This window comes from Sus scrofa, chromosome 9 (assembly GCF_054392235.1).
Source record: "Sus scrofa isolate SSC_HxYL_T2T_F1_AM1 chromosome 9, Sscrofa_HxYL_maternal_Yorkshire_Landrace_v2.0, whole genome shotgun sequence".
NCBI classification, from domain to species: domain Eukaryota; kingdom Metazoa; phylum Chordata; class Mammalia; order Artiodactyla; family Suidae; genus Sus; species Sus scrofa.
The window spans coordinates 26,444,876-26,467,669 of NC_139391.1; the positions used below are offsets into that span (position 1 = coordinate 26,444,876).

A 22,794-nucleotide genomic window follows, 5' to 3' on the forward strand; every position below is an offset into this window, starting at 1 on the left:
ACCAAGGAGGTAAAAAACCCACATATTGAAAACTATAAGACATTAATCAAAGAAGATACAAATAAATGGAAAGATAGTCTGTGTCCATAGATTGGAAGAATTAATGCTGTTAAAATGTTTATACTACCCAAAGCCATCTGTAGATACAATGCAATCCCTATCAAAATCCCATTGGTGCAGTTCTTATTGTGGCTCAGCAGGTTAAGGACCCAGTGTTGTCTCTTTGAGGATGCAGGTTTGATCCCTGGCTTTGCTCAGTGGGTTAAGGATCTGGTGTTGCTGAAAGCTGCAGTGTAGGTGTCAGATGTATCTTGGATCTGGTGTTGCTATGGTGTAGGCCACAGCTGCAGCTCCAATTTGACCCCTGGCCTGGGAACTTCCAGGTGCAGCCATAAAAAGAAAAAAAATCCCAATGGTATTTTTCACAGAAATATAACAAATAATCCAAAAGTTTATATGGAACCACAAAAACCCTGAAAAGCCAAAGCAATCTTGAGAAAAAAGAATAAAACTGGCGGCATTATGCTCCTTGATTTTAAACAATACTATAAAACTATAGCAATTAAAATGGTATGATACTGGCACAAAAACAGACACAGAGCTCAATGAAGCAGACTAGAGTTCTGAAATAAACCCATGCAAGAATATATAGGAGGAAAAATACAGTCTCTTCAATAAATGGTGTTGAAAAAGTTGTACAGTCACATGTAAAAGAATGACAGTGGACAACTATCTTGCACATATGCAAAAATTAACACAAACTGGACTAAAGGCTTGAATGTAAAATCTAAAGTTAGAAAATTTTTAGAAAAAAACAGAGGGGGTAATCTCCTTTATATAAGTTTTAGTAATGATTTTTTGAATCTGACACCAAAGGCAAAAGCAACAGGAGCAAAAATAAATAAGTGGGACTATATCAAACTAAAATCTTCTGCACAGCAAAAGAAACCATTAACAAAATGAAAAGGCAACCTACTGAGTGGGAGAAAATATTTGAAAATCATATACCTGATAAGGGACTAATATCCAAAATATATAAAGAATTCATACAACTCAATAGCAAAAAAAAAGAAAAAAACAAACAAACCCAACCCAACAATCATATACAAATGGGCAGAAGCTGTGAATAGATATTTTTCCAAAGAAGAAATACAGATGGCCCATAGTTATGAAAAGATGTTCAACATCATTAATAATCAGGGAATGCAAATCAAAACCATAATGAGATATCACCTCATACATATTAGAATGGCTATTATCTTTTAAAATTTTATTTATTTATTAATTTTTTACACTGTACAGCATGGGGACCAAGTTACACATACATGTATATGTAATTTTTCCTCTCATTGTCGTGTTGCAATGTAAGTATCTAGACATAGTTCTCAGTACTACACAGCAGGATCTCATTGTAAATCCATGCCAAGAGCAATAGTTCGCATCCATTAACCCCAAGCTCCTGATCCCTCCCACTCCATCTCCCTCCCACCCGGGGAACCACAAGTCTATTCACCAAGTCCATGATTTTCTTTTCTGTGGAAAGGTTCATTTGTGCTATGTATTATATTCCAGTTATAAGTGATTCCGTATGGTATTTGTCTTTGTCTTTTTGGCTCATTTCACTCAGTATGAGATTCTCTAGTTCCATCCATGTTGCTGCAAATGGCATTATGTTGTTCTTTTTTATGGCTGAGTAGTATTCCATTGTGCATATATGCCACATCTTCCTAATCCAATCATCTGCTGATGGACATTTGGGTTGTTTCCATGTCCTGGCTATTGTGAATAGAGCTGCAATGAACATGCGGGTGCATGTGTCTTTTTTAAGGAAAGTTTTGTCTGGATATATGTAGAATGGCTATTATTGAAAAGACAAGAAATAATAAGTGTTAGAGAGGATGTGAAGAAAAGGAAACATTTGCTGATGGGAATGTAAATTAGTGCAACCACTATGAAAATAGGTATGGAATGTCCTTAAAAAACTAAAAAGAGAACTACCATATGATCCAGCCATTTACTCCTGGGTAATTATCTGAAGAAAATGAAAACACTAATTCAAAAAGATATCTGTACCTCCAAGTCTGCTGCAGCATTATTTACAATAGCCAATATGTAGAAACAATCTAAATGTCTACTGGTGGATGAATGATAAATAAATTATAATATATAATAATAGAACATAATTCAGCCGTAAAAAGGATGAACTCTTGCCATTTGCAGCAGCATGATGGACCTTCAGGGCGTCATGCTCAGTGAAATAAGTCAGACAGAGAAGGAAAATACTGTAGGATTTCTTTTACACATGGAATCTAAACAAACAAAAAACAAAACAAAACAACCCAAAGCCAAGCTCATAGAGTCAGAGGACAGATTGGTGGTTACATGAGGCAGGGGATGCTTGTGGGAGACATGGCAAAAAAAGTGACCTGTCTCATAGGTCCCTTCTAATCACTTCTTCTCCTTTCCTCCTTGCTACTTCAGCCACTTAAGTAGCTACTATGTGTCAGCTTTTCTGCTGTGAGATAAGACAGGATTTCTAGTTACAAGGAACAGATCTGGTCGGGAAGGTAAATATACAACTAGAGATGGAGGTAGGAGGTAGCCAAGCCATCCTGGAAGTATGAGCCGTGCTTTTGTTCACTCCTGATCTCACTGTGTTCACATAAGCAACTCCAAAGCTGTTTTCATGTTGCTGATGACTTCCACTGAGTGCATTTTTCTTAAAAAGACAAATGTTTTTCATTCCTTTCTAGGACTGTATTTTACCCAAGATGTCATGTTTTTCTGTATAAAAGCGTTACAACCAGTGATCTGTGCTAACGTTTCAGCTGGGCTAGAGGGTGTATTACGGATGTCTCCGCTCACCTCACCTCTGCAGGGGAGATTCTTCCACTGATGTTTCTGTTTTGCAGCCCTCAATGGATACCTCTTTGGAAACTTCCCCGAGCCTGACATGTGTGTGGGTGAATCGGTGTCCTGGCACCTATTTGGGATGGGGAATGAGATAGATATCCATTCCATCTATTTTTATGGTAACACCTTCATCAGCAGAGGGCATCGGACCGATGTCGTCAACCTGTTCCCAGCCACCTTCCTGACAACAGAAATGATAGTTGAGAATCCGGGGAAGTGGATGATAACCTGCCAAGTCAGTGATCACCTCCAAGGTAAAAAGGACAAAGATGAGAGTGGGGATGCTTACAATGTACAATTAAACCATACAATCAGTGGTGCTCATTCAGTGTCGCTGTTGGGTTCATTCTTGTATGTGTGCCTGCTGTTGGATGATTCTTATATGGGTTGTATTTAATTAAACATTAAACATTGAAGAAAATGTACAATGCTTATTTGGCATCTTACCAACAGGTGTTTATTAATCACCTCCCTGTGAACCAGTTAAGAGGTGATTGAAAGAAATGATAAGACCTCCCAGGAACTTGGAATCTAGTAGTTAGATATAGTTGGACATTTACAAAATGAATAAAATTTGAGGCAGAGTGGTAAATGCTCTAAGTGCTTTGTCACTTCATTGGAGCATCAGAGAGGCTTCCTGAGGAGATGGTTCCCTGATCTGAGCCTAGAAATATGGGTAGGAATTTAATAGAAGAGAAGAAAGTCTTTCCAGGTAGAGGAAGCAATATAAACTGGGAAAAATGTATGTTCTATATGAGCAACTGTAAACAGAATAACACATTTTTTTTCAGCGCTGGAAAGGAATGTATAGCTAATCTGGATGAATCCCTACTTCTTATTTCCTCTTGGACATCTCTTTCAAGTAATTGTAGCAGCTTATTGCATCTCGGCTCCTCTGTGAGAACATTCTTTCTTACATTGAGACATAATCCAATGATGGATGCAAAATCCTATGAAAAGTGAATGATAAATATTTGTTGACTTAAATACCTGTTGAATGACTTGGTCCAGTTTCCTTGGGACCACACAGAATAAGTTTTACTTAGCTGGACCTTAGGCTCATGTCAGGGGAGTGATGAGCGGGAAGACTTAGGGAGGCAGACTGGGTCCCAGGGGAGCAACTTTGAATGACAAGGCTAGGGATTGTGTCTAGAAGGCAATAGCAAGTCCTTCTAGATCCTTAGGCACAGTAGTGACATAATCAATGCAGTGATTTAGGAACATAAACACAATGCCTCTGTGCAGGAAGGACTCAACAGAGAGATTCTGGCCACTGGATGCCAGTTAAGAAGCATTGGCAACATTAGAGTCATGACATATTGAAGGTCTGGCCTAAATTGGTGACAACAAGAATAGAAAATGTGTCAGTGAGATAGACATGGGAGAAACAATGTGTGATTCAATTTGGACAGTGACTAACTATACAAGTCATTACAGGGACAAGGACGTAACTCTTCAGGGCTGCTTTCATAACACATTCTTTTCCCATCAACTCTAAGCAGCTAGTCTTCACATTTGTCAGCTGGGTTAATGAACACCTCCCTATTTTCTAGACATTTATCTATAAATGCATATGTTATATATAAAGTGAAATCAATCTATTAACACTGCCTGCGGCTCACTTTTCCACTTATTCACATGGCAGACAGACATTTACATGTCTATAAATATAAACCTACTACATCGTTGTTAATGCTTCTAGCATCCTTTGTAAGATTATCATTTACTTTACCAGTGTTCTATTAAGACGAACATTTTTGGAGTTCCCGCTGTGGCATAATGGGACCTGTAGTATATCTGCAGTGCCAGGATGCAGATTCGATCCCCAGCCCACTGGCTCTGTTCTTGCAACTGTGGCTTGGACCTGATCCCTGGCCTGGGAACTCCATATGCCATTGGGTGGCCAAAAAAGAAAAAAAAAAAAAAAAGACTTAAATTTTCCCTATTTTTGGCTATTGCCACTGTATTGATAAACATCAATGTATAGAAATACGTATACTCTTATCTGACATTTCCTTAGGAAAATTCCTAGATTTGGAATTCCTGCATTGAAAAGTTTATTTTTTTTTTAAAGCTGTAGACATATATTGCCAAAAGCCCCTTTAGAAATTGTTACTCTTGGGAGTTACCGTTGTGGCTCAGTGGTTAATGAATCCGACCAGGAACCATGAGGTTGTGGGTTTGATCCCTGGCCTCGCTCAGTGGGTTAAGGATCTGGCATTGCCATGAGCTGTGGTGTAGGTTGCAGATGCGGCTCAGATCCTGTGTTGCTGTGGCTGTGGTGTAGGCCGGCAGCTGTGGCTCCGATTGGACCCCTAGCCTGGGAACCTCCATATGCCGTGGGTGCGGCCCTAGAAAAGGCAAAAAGACAAAAAAAAAAAAAGAAAAAAGGAAAGAAATTGTTACTCTTCACTCACGGTGTGTGAGCATTCCCTTTTCCTATTCAATCTGCCGACAGTGAGAATTATTTGTCTTTCTAATATTTACCAATCTGCTCAGTGAACAACAGTATTGCTTGATTACTATTAAGGTTCAACTTTTTTTTTTTTTTTTTGTCTTTTTAGGGCTGCACTTGGGGCACATGGAGGTTCCCAGACTAGTTTTTACTTTAAACTTTGTTTATAGTCCTATTTTCTGTAGAAAAGTTTTAAATGTTCATGGAGTCAAATCTATCAGTCTTTTCCTGTATGATTTTTTTTTTTTTCTTTTTAGGGCCGCACCCATGGCATATGGAGTTCCCCAGTCTACGGGTCCAATCACAGCTGCAGCGGCTGGCCTATACCACAGCCACAGCAACACAGGATCTGAGCCGCATCTGCAACCTACACCACAGCTCATGGCAACACCAGATCCTTAACCCACTGAGCGAGGCCAGGGATTGAACCTGTGTCCTCATGGATGCTAGTCAGACTCATTTCTGCTGCACCACGACAGGAACTCCCTGTGTGATTTCTTTTGTGAGCATTTATAACTTAGCTCATGGTTTTCCTCTGTTCTGCAGCTGGCATGCTGGGGCAATACAATGTTGGTAACTGCAAAAGTGGTACTTCTCACCCCAAGATGAAGGGACAGCAGAGGCACTACTTCATAGCAGCTGAAAAAATTCTTTGGGATTATGGTCCTCAAGGCTATAACAAATTCAGTGGTCTTCCCCTAAATGCCTCCGGCAGGTAAGCTCTCTTTGTTGGTGTTTCTAAGCCCCCCGTAAAGAGGCATCTGTTAGGCTTTTCGTTGTGATCTCGTTTGTATTCCAGGCACTGCTCTTATGAGCATACACTGCTTGGATGGCATGATGGCATCACTCAAGGAGCTCTGGGCACCAGAATGTACATCCTAATGAGAATTGGCACAGTATTTACTGCTTTGTGATTTGCTGGCAAAATCAAAGCATTCAATTCATTCATTTCTTTATCAAACATTTCATGGGCATCTACTGTATGCAAGCTGCAGTGCCCAGTGCCATGAGAAAAATACTCAGCTGACAGAGAACAGAATGTGGTCTTTGCACCGAGGAAGCAGATGGTTTTGAAAAGGGAACAAGACAAGACTCTCTTTCAGTGGAGATGAACTGGCCAAGGAAAGTTACCCTTTTGGTTCAAGAACAGCCAATATAAGTTGAGCCCCCCTCTACCCAGAATTCCTTTTCCTCCCTGTTCAGTACAAATGCCATTTTTTCCTTCAAAATCTAACTCTAATGTCGCCTCTTAGGCAAAGCCTCCCCCGACACCTGAATACTTTTCTCTGGGCTCCCACAGCAGGTAGTATTCTTCAAATTGGATCTAACGATTCATTTAGTGGATGCAGACTCCTGCATCTTCTTACCGTAGAATCATATTCAGTGACATCTGTAATAGCATTCCAGAATGTACAGTGTGATACCAATGAGCATGGCTATTATCCCATAATCCTTTCAATATTGGGGGGAATGTTCCCCAAATTTTCTCTTTGCTCAATTAGATACTCTTTGTTTCTTTCACTGCAAATTTCATTCATTCATTCATCCTTCCACCAAACTGAGGCCCTTGAACCTTGGCGAAAGAAATCATGTGAACTATATATGAAAAATTCGTTGATATCAACACTGTCTAGTGACCAGTGTTTTTCCATACATGGAATAATGAAAATTAACGTTGAAAAATATGCCTTAAGGGCCTTCCAGAATTTGGAATCACCTTATAAAATATGAAATGTTAAGCTATATTTAATCAATATTTAATGTAACATGTAAAAGCACAATGTCCTAAGTGACATGAGGGATGCAGGGAGATCGAAGACAATGTTCCCAGTCTCAGGGAAAGAAGCTGAATGCACAGGAGAAGAGAAATAACTTGGCAAGTTACAAATAAAATGAAGATGATTTGTCCGGGCAGTAAGTTCTCTGGGCATTCAGAGGGAGCTAAGTTAGCCAGAAACACTTCACAGAGGAAGCGGAACTGAAGGAAGTTCTCGAAGAATGATAGAATTTATATAAGTGAGTAGAAAAGAGAGGGAAATTTTATGGAGTTCCCATTGTGGCTCAGTAGGTTAAGAACCCAACGTAGTGTCCGTGAGGATGAGGGTTCCATCCCTGGAGTCTCTCAGTGGGTTAAGGATCCGGCATTGCTGCAAGCTGAGGTATAGTTTCCAGATGCAGCTCAGATGCAGTTTTGCCATGGCTGTGATGTAGGCCAGCAGCTGCAACTCTGATTCGAACCCTAGCCTGGGAATTTCCATATGCTGCAGGTGCAGCTGTAAAAAGAAAAAAAAAGATAATTTTAGATGCAGAGGTAAATGCAAAGCCTCTGCTATAAAGTAGAGAGCGAATAGTGTGGGGATTTGCGTGGGAAGTGGGCATTTGCACAGAGCAGAGGAGAGAGAATTGGGATAAACTGAATATCAATTGCAGAGATCCTCTAATCCATTTGAACTTTATTTGATTGCCAATTGGAAACAAAGATTTTGGAGCAGGTACATGACAAGGAAAATTACTATTTTGGGGAGCTCCTGCTTTGGCACAGTGGATCAGTGATCTGGCTTGTCTCTGTGAAGGCACTGGTTGGATCCTCAGCTGGGCACAGTGGGTTAAGGATCCTGTGTTGCTGCAGCTGTAGCATAGGTTGCAGCTCCCATTTGGATTTGATCCCTGGCCCGGGAACATCCATATGCTGTGGGTCTGGCTGAAAAAGAAAGGAAAAAAAAGAACATTCTTATTTTGGAGATTATGTTGTAGGAGTGTGTATGCTAAGAAAACAAACAAACAAACAAAAAGCCCCAAGTGAGCCAGTGTGAGATAGAGGATGCAGACCACACGGTTAAGAGGTTCATCTTATGGTTTAAACACAAGGACAGGCCTGTACTGGGAAGAAAGGAAAGGAAAAGATGGAAAAAAAGAAGCAGGCAAATTAAAGAGGTACAAAGTCAGGAAGAGCAAGACAAAGGGACGAGGCAGAAAATGAAGACAAAGCCCATGTGTCTGCAAGACTGATGATTCTCACTGACAGAAATAAAATAGGCTAGAGATAGTACTCATCAGAAGTTATGTTTTTGTATTTCGCAACTTTGCAATTTGGCATTTGATGTGTATAGTTTATGTGGCAACTCTCCATGGACTAAGCTCTCTGATTAACTAGCCACTCCATTCCTTAATCGTACCAGATATCAAAGAGCTTACGCTATGCAGACTGTTCATACTGGCAGCAGCAAGAGAGAGAGGGATGTTTATTCTGCAAAGAAACCAGTTAGGTCTTTGTTACTTTGTAGGACGCCGTTCTGGGACCCCACTATTGGTAAGTAAGGAGTTTCCCTGTGTGCTCTCGGGTTGCTGGACCTCTGGGGAAGAAAGTACAATGGCTAAGAGAGAAATGAGCTTAAGCATCAAACAGCTTCTGAAGTCTTTTAAGGCCGGTTGACAATTCCTGAGAACTTTGTTGAAGCCGGTGCTCTTTTCAGGGGAGATGGGTGGATGAGTGGGCTAACGACAAGAGACGAAGCTCCGTAAGGCAGGCACTTGGTGGATATGCAGATAGGTGCTCCTGGTCAATTTCCTATTCTTCCCACAGTGGCTCTGAGTTCTACTTCACCCAAGGGGACAACAGAATAGGAGGACGATATTGGAAGGCTCGTTATACAGAGTATGTTGATGCAACTTTCGCTCAAAGAAAGAGACTCTCCGAGGCAGAAGCCCACCTTGGAATTCTTGGTACAGTGCAACCCCCTGTCATGTACTGGATGGGGGAGAGGTGTTGATGGGTCCCTTACACCTAACTGAAGCGGCTCTCCTGCTCCTCTTCTCCCTCCTTCTCCCAACCTTTTTCAGGCCCTGTCATCAAGGCAGAGGTGGGTGATACCCTGTTGGTGACCTTTGCCAACAAAGCGGACAAAGTCTACAGTATTTTGCCACACGGTGTGATCTATGACAAAGCCTCTGATGCTGCCCCAAACCTAGATGGTAAGTGCTAGCCTGGGCTTTGGGAGGAAACAGGAGGGGTGAGCAAAGGACTTAGAACAGGACAGACCTGTTTCACATCCTGGTCCCATTGCTTACTAGCCCTTGGGCCAGCTAGTTCAACTTTTAAAAAAAAAAATTTTTTTTTTTTTGTCTTTTTGCTATTTCTTGGGCCGCTCCCGCGGCATATGGAGGTTCCCAGGCTAGGGGTCCAATCGGAGCTGTAGCCATTGGCCTACACCAGAGCCACAGCAACGCGGGATCCGAGCCGCGCCTGCAACCGACACCACAGCTCACGGCAACGCCGGATCGTTAACCCACTGAGCAAGACCAGGGACTGAACCCGCCACCTCATGGTTCCTAGTCGGATTCGTTAACCACTGCGCCACAACGGGAACTCCAAAAAAAAAATGTTTTTATGAAGTGTTTTACTTGATTTACGGTGTTCCTTCAATTTCTGCTGTACAGCAAAGTGATCCAGTTACACATACACATATATATTCTTTTTTTTCTGATACTACTTTCCATCATGTTCTAACCCAAGAGATTGAACAGAGTCCCCTGTGCTAAACAGTTGGACCTCATTGCTGATCCATTCTAAATGTAATAGTTTGCATCTACCAACCCCAAACTCCCCGTCCCTCCCACTCCCTCTCCCAGAGCACCCCTGGCAACCACAAGCCTGCACTCTAGGTCCATGATCGATCTGTTTCTGTTTTATAGATAGAATCATTTGTGCCCCATTTTTAACTTTCTGAACCTTGTTCTTCTCATGTACCAAATGTAGATACTGACCCTCCCCTCACAGGGCTTTGGGACAGGATGGGAAGAATTCAGGACAGGGTCTGGTCCTTAATAAGTGCTTAGGAAATATTAATGCCTTTCCTTGCCCCTCAGTAATGTAATAAATCTCAAAGCCAGCTACTTCCACAGTCACCCCCCCTTCTCTATGGTGGAGAGCTTTTCTGTTGCTGTTGCAAGGGGTTCTGTATGTGAAAGCTGAGGAGGAAATCGGATTTCCAATGTTTTGTTGAAATAAAAATCTTACGCATGCTCTTTGTATCTACTGACGAATATTTATTTAAAACCAGTGTTATGTGCTTACCATCCTATATGCCCTCTCCCAATCACAGAGGACGTAGCCTAGGCTCTCTACATGTAAGAAAGGCAGCTTCTACCCACTGGCCACAGAAAATGATCCTTCCATGCTTTGGTCCTGGAAGCCTTCCCATCACTGCAACAGATATCATGACGCCTGGGATACCTCTTCCTGGCCAAGGATGAGGCTCGTCTGGTCTAGAGCAGGCTTTGCGGCGATGAGGAGGGCCAGAGAAGGAAGGCGTGAGAGAGAATTCCCCATCCCGAGACCCACCTGCCCCTGCCCGGGCTACAGCACCATCTCCTGTACCTGCACGCTCTTCTTGGTCAAAATGCTCACAAAGACTTCTGCATGTGTGCAGAAAGCCCAAATGTCTACATTTTCTGTTATTTAACTCAGAAAACATGTTGGGCACGTTTTTGCGAAGCTCTGGACAAGATGCAGAAAGTCTTCTGCCTCCATCTAGTTCAAGAGGTTCCGCGTGTTCATTTGGCAACGTGATGGGAAGAGCAAGTGCAAGACTTTGGAATCAGACAAAGTCTGATGGAATCCGCATCTGCCCTGCATCAGCTCTGTTACCATGGGCCTTTGCTTACCTCCTCTATCTTGTAGTTATTTGAGTTATTTCCTAGTTTAACCTTCTAGATTTCAAACTCTTTAAAGATAGGTCTTAGGTTTAACTTTTAGGGGTATCCTCAGCAGGGTCAAATATAATATATTGCACGCAGAAGGCACTCATTATACCTCAGTGACACATTATCATTTTACATTTAAATGTTAAATGTGCAATTATCTCCCTTTTAATACTTTTTTTTTTTTTTTTTTTTTTTTTTTTTTTTTTTTTTTGCTTTTTAGGATCGCACTTGTGGCATATGGAAGTTCCCAAGCTAGGGGTCCAATCAGAGCTACAGCTGCTGGCCTACACCACAGCCACAGCAACATCAGATCCGAGCCGCATCTGTGACCTACACCACAGCTCATGCCAACGCTGGATCCTTAACCCACTGAGCGAGGCCAGGGATCGAACCTACAACCTTGTGGTTCCTAGTTGGATATGTTTCCACTGCACCACGATGGGAACTCCTCTTTTAATACTTTCTAAACCTGAGTAAGAGGTAGTATTTGTGAGGATATGGACTCTAATCTGTGAAGAAGATAAGCCTTTTATATAAGCGTCTATCTCTTAAAACAGCAGACCGTAGCAGTGCCTCCCCCAACCCCTGGTGAGATACAGTGTAAAGAATTGTCCTTCCCCAAAATACCTTATCAGAGAGAGACACCCAGCGCTGGAAGACCCAGAGTGCCAAGTTTAGGGTTCTTGTCTGTTGCATTGAGTAACTATTTCATTTATCTCCTCAGGATTTCTGAAGCCAGGGGCACATGTGAAGCCAGGTGAAACCTTCACATACAGGTGGACGGTGCCTGAAAGCGTGAGCCCAACAGCTGATGATCCCCCCTGCCTGACCTATCTTTACTTCTCAGCGGTTGAGCCCATCAAGGACACCAGCTCTGGCCTGGTAGGGCCTTTGCTAGTCTGTAAAAAGGGCACTCTCAATGCTGATGGGACACAGGTAAGCCATCAAAGGTAACCAAGTTCTTCTCAGAGTTGCAGGTGAAAGAGACATGTACGATGGCTAGAGGGTAGGTAGTAATAAAGAGTCCGTCCCTGGAGTTCCCACTGTGGCTCAGTGGAAACGAATCTGACTAGCATCCATGAGGACGCAGGTTCCATCCCTGGCCTCGCTCAGTGGGTTAAGGATCCAGCATTGCCATGAGCTGTGGTAGAGGTCGCAGATGCGGCTCGGATCCCTTGTTGCTGTGGCTGTGGTGTAGGCTGGCAGCTATAGCTCTGATTGGACCCCTAGCCTGGGAACCTCCACATGCTGCATGTGGGTCCCTAAAAAGACAAAAGAGAAATAAATAAAAGAGTCAGTTACAAAACGCCATTTTTCCTAATTCCTTTTGAAATCAACTTCTATATAATGAGAACATATATTGTTTTTTATAAATTTAAGATCTGAATTTGAAGATAATTTTAATGTAAATTTAAGATATGAGTGTTACAGATGCCCACCCAGAAAACCAGAATTTCTGCCTGTTGTGGCTGTACTTGGTGGGTCTCTTTCCCTGTGTGTTGCTTTGATTCTAGAATCTTCAGAGATCTACATGTTGCATTCATGGCCTTCAGAGGTTCCTGGGCCAGGGATCAAAACCGCACCACTGCAGTGACAATGCCAGATCCTTAACATCTTGTGCCAGAAGGGAACTCTGGGGTTCTTTTTTTTTCTTGGACAAGGTTTCTCACACATGGCCACACATTAGAATCACCTGTGGACTGGAGTTCCCATTGTGGCTCAGTGGTAACAAACATAACTCGTATCCACGAGGATGCGGGTTTGATCCCTGGCCTCACTCAATGAGTTAAGGATCTGGCTTTACCGCGAGCTGTGGTGTAGGTAGCAGGTGTGGCTCGGATCTGGCATGGCTGTGGCATAGGCCAGCAGCTGCATCTCCAGTTCGACCCCTAGCCTGGGAACCTCCATATGCAATGGGTACAGACCTAAAAAGACCAAAAAAAAAAAAGAAGAAGAATCACCTGGGGACTTTTTATGCAGGTGTTCCAGACCAATTAAATCCAAATTGCCAAGTGATTCCAATGTGCAGTCAAGGTTGGGAACAACTGTAACCCACCACCGTAAACTGGGAGCTAATCGCCATGGCTGAAGGAACAAGAGGGCAACTAGATAGGTTCTTGCAAGTCCCAACTTAAGAGATTTCAATGGTTGCACTGATTCGTGTGGCAAAGCATAGCATTTTCAAGCTATTTCTACATGATATTAAACACACTGATGAAAAGAGGAAAATCCAGTCATTTAACCATTTTGAATCACCTTATTGATCAGAAATAACAAGCTGTTTATTTAAAGGGTATATTTTGCAATGTTTGACATTAAATCAAGTTCTCCAGAGAAATAGAACCATTCAGATGTATATATAGATAGAAAGAGAATTATTATAAGGAGCTGGCTCACATGACTATGGAGGATAACAAGTTTCAAGATCTATAGGGCAAGTCACAACAGGAGACCCAAAAGGCTCAAGCCCCAGGAGGAGCCTGTGTTTGAGTTCAAGCCCAAAGTCAAGAAAAAGCTGATGTTCCAGTTCAAAGGTAGGAGGAATTCCCTTTTACCTGTGAGAAGGTCAGACTTTTTGTTCTGTTAAGGTCCTCACCTGATTAGATGAGGCCCACCCACATTAGGGAGGGAAATCTTACTCCATCTGCTGAATCAAGTATTAATCTCATCCAAGACACTCTTGGGGGAACACCAAAAGTAAGGTTTGACCAACTATCTGGGCACCCCATAGTCCAGTCAAGTTGACGCATTACAATTAACCATCACATGAGGTCCTATCATCTACCTTCTAACGTTCTCTTGGGCTAATTTCCCACCTTTATAGACTCAGTTACTTTCCAGATGACTCTCAGATGATGAGGTTCTTCAGCTCAATTCCTTTCCTGTCCTATGGATAACTGCAATCATAGTTAATAACAATTAACACTGGGTACTTAGTATCTGCCAGGTGTTCTGTTGAGTGCTTTCCTTGTGGCATCTAATTTAACCTACGAAAAAATTTAAAAAAAAGACATGAGGTAGGGACTACGCATAGCCTTGTTTGAAGATGAGAGAATTAGGGCTTGGAGAAGATAAATCATTTGCCCCAGTTTTCATAGCAGCTAAGCAGAACGGCATTAGACCCCAGGAGCTTTTAAAATATATTTAACCCCTTACTTCCCCCATTTGTTATATTTTATTTTGAAAAATTTTAAGACTACATTGTTCCTTTCCATAGCTCATTATCTTAAACTATCGCCTCTAGAACACCATGTGATAAAAACCGTAAGTGTAAATAAAGTACGGTAGGAGCATAAAGCAAAGAGGCTCCTCATCTTTGATGAAGAGTTAGGAAAACATCACAGAGGTAGGACAGCTAAGCTGGCCTTGAAGTTGAATTAGGTTGGCCGGCCATCAAAGTTGGGGGTGGGGAGGTACATGCCCAAGGGATGGAGCCCCATGGAACATGCAAGTTCAAACTGCTGCAAAGAGCTTAGCCTCACTTCAGTCCAAGTGCCAGGGGAAGAGGCCAAGAGATGAGGCTGAACAGGTAGGTAGGGACCGATTACTGTGAGTTTAGGTCGTATTGCCCAGTTTAAGAAGGAGAGAGGTGTGATCAGATGGCACTGCTGAGGCTCCCTCTGCAGCAGGGGACAGGATGAAGGGTGGGTTGGAAGGGAGCAGGTTAGATAGGAAGATGGTTGAGGGACCAAACATGCAATTACCTCTCTGGTTCAGCTTTAGAAAACAAAAGTAGATTTCAGCAATTCAGGGTGTCATGCAGTCACGCATGCTCAAATAGATGGATTAGGAACCTACACAGTGGGACGTAATCCATTGACTCCTGAATATCAACTCAAATTAACATAATTTAGCAAGTTGTTTGGGTTACACAAACTCATTACTTCACTCAAGAACATGTATTGGGCACCTAGTTTCCAGGCATCTTTCCTGGAGCTAGGAATACAGAGAGGGACCTCAGACTTCCCTACCCTCGCAAAGCCTACACAGTAGTGGAACAAGAGTCAAAAAATATAAGCGTGTAAATAAAATATAATTTCAGGTGGAGATAAGGGCTATGAGGAAGAGTAAAGTGAGATAAAGTGGTCGAGTTTGCTGGCAGGATAGGAGATGAGTCACTCAGACCTGTGGGCAGGAAAGGGCACTCTGAAGAGGTGACATTTTGCAGAAGATGGAACCGAATTAGGGAGTGAGCCAGGCAAGACCTGGAAGGACCTTCTAGACAGTGCAGACAGCACACAAGACGGCCTTGAGGCAGGAGTGAAGTTGGTGTGTTCACAGAAGAGCCAAAGGCCAGGGGGGCTGGAGTAAGCTTGGGGGTGAACACAAGGAGATGAGGTCAGCGGGGCTGAGGCCAGGATGGGGAGACCATGGTAGGGAATACACGGGGGTGATGAGCAGCCTGACGACAGGAGGACCACAGCGTGGGAAAGCTTCTGAGCAGGGACTTATTTCCTCCGAGGAAGTCACATGGGGAGGGAGAAGGATGTAATGAGAAAGATGAATTTGGGGGATGCAGAATGAATTGATCAGAATCCCCATTTACAAGATGACCCAGTAAATCGATGGAGGATGTTGACCCTAATTTGCTTTGTGCTACTTTGTGTTAACTTGGAAAATGAAGTAAAGCTAAGAAGTCCTTCAAGCTGCACTTTAATGCATTCATTTCTTTCTTGTCGGTAGAAAGGAATAGACAAGGAATTTTACCTACTATTCACCGTCTTTGATGAGAATCTGAGCAGGTATCTTGATGAAAATGTTCAGAAGTTTACCTGGCGTCCCTTTGCTGTTGACAAGGAGGACAAAGAGTTTGTGAAGTCCAACCGAATGCACGGTATGAAAAATGTCTTTCCCTCCTGTAAAAGAAAGTCATAATCACATTTAAAGTGAAAATATTTGGAATGAGCTTTTAAATTTATTTTTTATTAGGGTATAGTTGACTTACAGTGTTGAGTCAATTTTTGCTATACTGCAAAGTGACCTGGTCTTATATGTATACATTTTTTTCTCATATTATCTTCCATCATGTTCTATCACAAGAGATTGGATATAGTTCCCTGGGCTACACAGTAGGACCCCACTGCTTCTTCATTCTGAATGTAATAGTTTGTATCTACCAACCCCAAACTCCCCATCCATCCCACATCTTCCCCCCTCCCTCTTAGCAACCACAAGTCTGTTCTCTGTCTGTAAGTCTGTTTCTATTTTGCAAATAGGTTCATTTGTGCTGTATTTTTTTTTTCTTTTTTGGTTGCCACATGGCATATGGAATTCCTGGGCCAGGGATCAGATCCAAGCCACAGCTGTGACCTAAGCTACAGCTGTGGCAATGCTGGATCCTTAACCCACTATGCTGGGTCAGGGATCGAACCTGCGTCCCACTACTCCCAAGATGCCACTAGTCCCATTCTGCCACAGTGGAAACTCCTGTGCCATATTTTATTTTATTTTTTTTTCACCTTCCCACAGAAACTTTATTTTTCACAAATCTGAAGTGCAAAACATAGATGACCATTTTTAGTGGGCACAGTCAAATTTTTAACCATGGGTCTACAAGAATTATAGCTTTAAAAAATACAACCAATTTTTATATTTCAGGCCATATTTTATATTCTACATATAACCATCTTAGTTTTTGTTTCTTGGGTGTTGTTCTCAGTCATGAGTAAACTATTTCATGGCTTCAGCCTCACAAGGTATAGTGAAACCTCCCTATCCCCCAGAAATCTGAATCTTAACACTTCTAAAGCACTTTATCAGCCTTAGACGAAGCTAGTGGAAATCCCAGTACGTCATAAGTGTAGAAAGTTACTGACAAATTGTCTCCCTTGGGTTTGCAATAATGTCTTTAAGTTAGATAATTTGAGTGATAATTGGAAATAATCATTATATAGCAAAGTAGCTCTTATCAAGTTGTATATATGACTGTCTAAGTGTTAATTTACAAAACCCTAGCCATTCCCATCAAGATCTTCATGTAGGAGGAATTAGTTAATTATCCTTCTCTGCCTCTCGTGTCAATTGTTAACAATAGCACACCACCTTGTAATTGGTGTAAGTAACCCAGGTTAGTCTTGGGCACGTTCCCCGAGGTGGCAGAGTAATGCACAAGAGTCCAAACTCAAATGGCTGCCAGCATGCAAGTCAACAAAAATGCCCAGAGGAGGATAACAAGGCGGCAGAGTAGGAGGATGTGGAACTCACCTCTTCACACAAACATCAGAAATACACCTACGTGCAGAACGATTCTCACTGAGAACTAACTGGAACTGGCAGAAAGACTCCTGTACAACCAAGGCTGTAAGAAAGATCCAAAGGAATTGGATAGGAAGGGAAGAGAAGCAATCGGGTCTGGACCTGTGGGCCTGGAAGGGGGCTGAGAAGAAGAGGGGGAGTCCACGGGTGGAGTGAGTGATTTAAGCCACATGTTGTGAGTGATTTAAGCCACATGTTGTGCACCTCAAGCTTAGGTCTGACGCTGGGAAGACGTGTCCCCCAGTCTGGTTGGAGGGCCAGTGGGATGGACAGAAGGGCTGTGGGAAGCCTGGACTCCACTCATGAGGACTGTGCACATGCATTCTTACTCCTGAAACAGGGCAGAGAGGGTAGACTGAAACCCCATGGTTGCTGGCCAGTTTGCTGTGTCTGCCCTGGCATGTGCCCCAGCCTGAGCCAAGTAACTGCTATGGGCCCATTTGCTTCACGACACAGCTCCACCCTGGGGTGAGGGCCACTGTGGCCAAGAGGAGAGCTTGGCTGTGAGAGAGAAAAGAGGCTGAGACCTGAAGTGGCATCAGAGCAGGGCAAGGGCAGCCGTTTCTGGTGCCTACACAGGCAGTGCATCAGAAGCAGTCCGGATCTCCAGCTATGGCCAGACTTCCACAGCCTGTGCCCAGGCCCACACCAAATGCCCATCCCAGCCCCTCTTGTTCTAGCACTGCTCTCCTGTGGGGCAAGGGTGCCGGTGATATTCTCACTTAAAGGGACTAGAGCTAGCTCAGATTCAACCGTGAAGGCTTCTGCTTTAGCAGTTTGGGACCTGTCCCCACCTGCAATAGGGTAGTGACAGCCACTGAGCAGAGGAGAAGCCCTGGTTGATACCTGCCTCTGGCTCTAGCCACCTATCTCTGGCCCCACCTCCTACCAAGTTGATAGCTGCCAGCACACCCTGGAGAAAGACATGACTTCAGATCAAGCTCTCCTGTGAAAACCACTGGGCACCCTCAGACTGCAAGACACTCTCATCCAAGGAGTCCCCTTCAAGACTGCAATAGGCAACTGTTTCACCTAATTTCATAGAGAAAGGACATTTAAGCAGAATGAGAAAACAGAAGAATTTGTTCCAGTTGAAAGAACAAGAGAAAAGCCCTGAAAAGCAACTAATGAAACAGAAACAAACAGTTTACCAGATAGAGTTCAAAGCAACAGTAATAAGAATGCTGACTGATATAAGGAAAAGAATAGATGAACACAATGAGAATTTTAACAAGGAACTAAAAAATATAAAAAAGAACCAACTAGAGCTGAAGAATACAGTAATTGAAATGAAAAACACTAGAAGGAATTAATAGAAGACTGCGGGATTCAGAAGACTGCATACATGATCTGGAAGGCAGCATAATAAAAATCGCCCAATCAAGACAGCAAAAAGGAAAACAAATTTTAAAAATGAAAGCAATTTAAAGGGCATCTGTGTCAGCATCAAGTGTTCCAACATTCACATAATAAGGGTCTCAGAATAAGAGAGAGACAAAGAAGGAGTCAAAAGTGTAATTGATGAAATTATGGCTGAAAATGCCCAAACCTAAAGAAGGAAACCAAGATGAAACCAAACAGAACCACATAAAGACATACCATAATTAAAATAGCAAAAATTCGGGAATCCAGTGTTGCCATGAGCTGTGGTGTAGGCTGTAGATGAGGCTTGGATTCCATGTTGCTGTGGCTGTGGTGTAGGCTGGCAGCTGTAGCTCTGATTTGACCCCTAGACTGGGAACCTCCATATGTCACGGGTTCAGCCCAAAAAAGCAAAAAAAAAAAAAAAAAAAATTTAAATTAAAATTTTTAAAAAGCAAATATATTTATATGTATGACTAGGTCACATTGTTGTATGGCAGCAATTGACAGAACATTGTAAACCAACTCTAAAAGAAAAAATAAAAATCTTAAAAAGTCAATCAATCAAAGGAAAATTATGTTTTTAGTTCAGAATTCTCATTAATTATAAACTAAATTGTGTCTCCAGTTTTGCTTGCATGGAGTGGGAGGAAGAAAGATGACAACAATACCAAAGGGAGAATGCCTTACATGGCTTACAGTGCTTTGCATTGCACCTATTGTATGGTCTATATTTAGTGGTGTTTGTTGAATGAATGAATGAATGTCCCAGAAATAGAGGATTTAAACCAGAGTTCCAAGGCAACAGAAGATTCCCTACCTGCCAGCTGAGGACTGAATTATTAGCATCCCAATTTACAATGCTATTTCTTTCGCATTCAGTGGACAAGATTTAGATAATTTACTTGCAAAAGCACCATCAAAAATTTTTTTTCCAGAAAATGTGGTATTCTTCCTAGTAGCTCCAGGGCTTCTAGAATTCCTACTAATAATTCTAGATATTGTAGTAAAATTACAAATCACCACTCATTTTGCAGATAAAGAAATAACAGGTAATTTTATTTGACAATGGGATTATAACAGATCATTCGTGTGTATGATGAATGGGCATTAGAAAGAGTGGAGGCGGGGACAGAATCTCTCTCTAAGGAACATCAAGCATGACACATAATGTGCAGTCAGCCCTCGAGGCTACTCATTCAGGGCATTCATCCCTGCAGAGTGGGAATGTCATTTCTCAATTCTTCTCAAGCACCTGCTCCAGGGAGCCAAGATTGATGTGTTGGTGGTGATACAAAAGAGAAAAACAATTTGCATTTCTGGAGATACAAATGGTCTTCATATCTATGTAATCATTGTTCAAAGTATCTTCAGTTGTTTTGTTGAAGTAGGGAAATCAAAGTTATCAGAAGGTAAATTTATTTACTCAAAGACTAACCTCCTATAACTTAGCATCCTGCTCCCCATCAAAAAAAAAAAAAAAAAAAATTGGAGTTCCTGTCGTGGCTCAGCAGTGATGAATCCGACTAGTATGCTTGAAGACTCGGGTTTGGACCCTGTCCTCTCTCAGTGGATTAAGGATCCGGTATTGCTGTGAGCTGTGATGCAGGTCACAGACATGGCTTGGATCCCTTGTTGCTTTGGCTGTGGTGTAGGCCAGCAGCTAGCTTGGATTCGACCCCTAGCCTGGGAACTTGCATATGCTGTGAGTGCGTCCCTAAAAAGACAAAACCAAAAAACAAAACAAAACAAAACAATCCTCTTCTGACCAGACATGCAAATAAAATGTCAATCAATTGCAATCTCAGTACAGGGATAACTGATAACTTCTGGAATCAAAAGCAAAACCATTGGTAAATGAGAATGCGACAAAATTAAATGAATAACTGAGGAAGAAACCACTTAACAAGGGAGATGACAGAATAAGAACCTCCAAAGAAAATGATTTTCCTATCAAAATTTTAGAGAAGACTTGGGAGAAACTGGTACAGTCCATAAATATTTTATAGGTGATATTCTTCCTAATCTATAAACTAAAATGTAAATCGAAGGATATCATCTTACATCATTCAACAATTTTGTTAGAAAAAAAATTACACCAGGAAACAACCTGCTTTATTCCTTATAGATTCTTAGAATTCAGGCTCTGTGTCTAACTAGAACATTTTCACAATTTTAGTATATTTTCATTACACGTTAATTTTGGCTTCTATTTTGATTCACCATGTGACTTTTTTCCAGGTCTCCTTATTCTCTGATAATAAGGACTTCTGTAAATAGCTAGAACTTGAACTTGAGCTCCATACACATTGATAATCTTTCACTAAGATGATGTGTTTTCAGTACATCTACAAATTTCCGGTGGGCTCTGATGATCATTTTCCTTCCATTTAGCTATTAACGGCTATATGTATGGCAACCAACCAGGCCTAACCATGTGCAAAAAGGATAGAGTTTCCTGGCATTTGATTGGAATGGGCACCGACACTGACATGCATGGAGTTTATTTTCAAGGAAACACTATCCACTTACGAGGGACTCACCGCGACTCCCTGGCCCTGTTTCCCCACGTGGCCACGACGGCATTCATGCAGCCGGACCGGGCAGGTAATCCTGGCGGGGTCAGCTCAGGTCACCAAATTCCAATCTCAGGCAAAGGCTCAGAGGGTCCTCCTCTAGGAGAAATCGGTTGAACTTGGACACTTCGGGGTGTGCAGAAAGAGGTATGGTCTTGACTCGAATCGGAGAATCCTGACTGTTTTATTCCAGCCACATAGTGTAAAGGACAGAGGAGAAGCATCTAAAATAACATCCACAAAGCAGAAGTGGGAGTCCTCCAAATGACCTTGTCACAAATCCTAGGAGAATGCTCTTGATTTATATCCATGAACAGTTCAGCCCCCGAAAGGAGGAATTTTGCTGTTGTTGTTCTCTTTAAGCACAAACATCATTTTAATTGATGCTCTAAAGCATCTACCAGGCATGAGCAACCCAGGGGCTGCTTCCAGGTTATGGATGTGAACCTGTCTCCCTTCGCTATACACTGATAGTGGTCTGATCAGTGGTCTCTTGATAAGGTATTTGGGGACTTCCCTATTTTCTTCCCCCCTTCCTTTTTTTTTTTTTTTTTTTTTTTTTGGCTTTTTTGGAGCACACCCATGGCATATGGAGGTTCCCAGGCTAAGGGTCTAATCAGAGCTATGGCTGTGACCTACGCCACAGCTCATGACAATGCCCGATCCTTAACCCACTGAGCAAGGCCAGGGATCGAACCCACAACCTCATGGTTCCTAGTCGGATTCGTTTCCACTGCACCATGACAGGAACTCCCAGACTTCCCTGTTTTCATTCTCTTGGGCACCCACAGGGCAAGCTGCATTGGGTCTTAGCTCCATGGAGAGCCCATTCACGTGCCAGTGGCTGTCCCTCTTCTTAGAGATTCCCAAGCTAATTAGATAAAACTGGGGCATTTTTGTAAAAGACAGAGAACAACATAAGCTGGCTCATGAAAAATAAGAATAGCCATGGTTTAGGTGTTCCACATGTTTCTCTCAACTTTTTCATTAGTCTTAAAAAGAAACCAATCGCTACCCAAGGTGAGTACTTGCTGGCTCTGTCTCCTTTATGAATGGATATTTATTTATTCACACTGGAAATGCAACTTGGATGCCTCTCGGTGCCACTGGTAAAGAACGTGAGGTTTGGGCTTCAAAACTTTTATCCAAGAACTGCCTGAGACTAGAAGTGTCATAATCCTTGTTGGAAAGCTTCTAATATTCAACCTTTTGATATTAATATAATTGATCAAGTATGAGTTGTCTCAAGGGATGCCTTGGGAATTATGATTTCTTTTAATACACTCCTCAAGACCAAAGAGGGGAGAGTTCCTGTTATGGTTCAGTGGGTTAAGAACCCAACACAGTGTCCATGAGGATGTGGGTTTGATCCATGGCATTGCTCAGTGGGTTAAGGATCTGGCGTTGCCACAAGCTATAGCATAGGTTGGAGATGTGGTTCAGATCCAGCATTGCTGTGGCTGTGGTGTAGGCTGCAGCTGCAGCTCCAATTTGACGCCTAGCCCGGGAACTTCCATATGCCACAGATGC

General features: G+C 42.4%; 1 protein-coding gene across 7 annotated transcripts in view; it reads left to right on the top strand.

Annotated features, from left to right (window-relative positions):
* Positions 1-22,794, top strand: part of HEPHL1 (hephaestin like 1) — a 134,142-nt gene that overhangs the window by 81,530 nt on the left and 29,818 nt on the right. For all 7 annotated transcript variants that reach the window (XM_084975727.1, XM_084975728.1, XM_084975726.1 and 4 more), the window contains 7 exons: positions 2,913-3,167; positions 5,915-6,083; positions 8,952-9,091; positions 9,209-9,340; positions 11,796-12,007; positions 15,755-15,905; positions 21,083-21,295. In XM_084975727.1, coding sequence (XP_084831853.1) covers positions 2,913-3,167; positions 5,915-6,083; positions 8,952-9,091; positions 9,209-9,340; positions 11,796-12,007; positions 15,755-15,905; positions 21,083-21,295 — 1,272 coding nt within the window. The remainder of the gene's footprint in view (positions 1-2,912; positions 3,168-5,914; positions 6,084-8,951; positions 9,092-9,208; positions 9,341-11,795; positions 12,008-15,754; positions 15,906-21,082; positions 21,296-22,794) is intronic.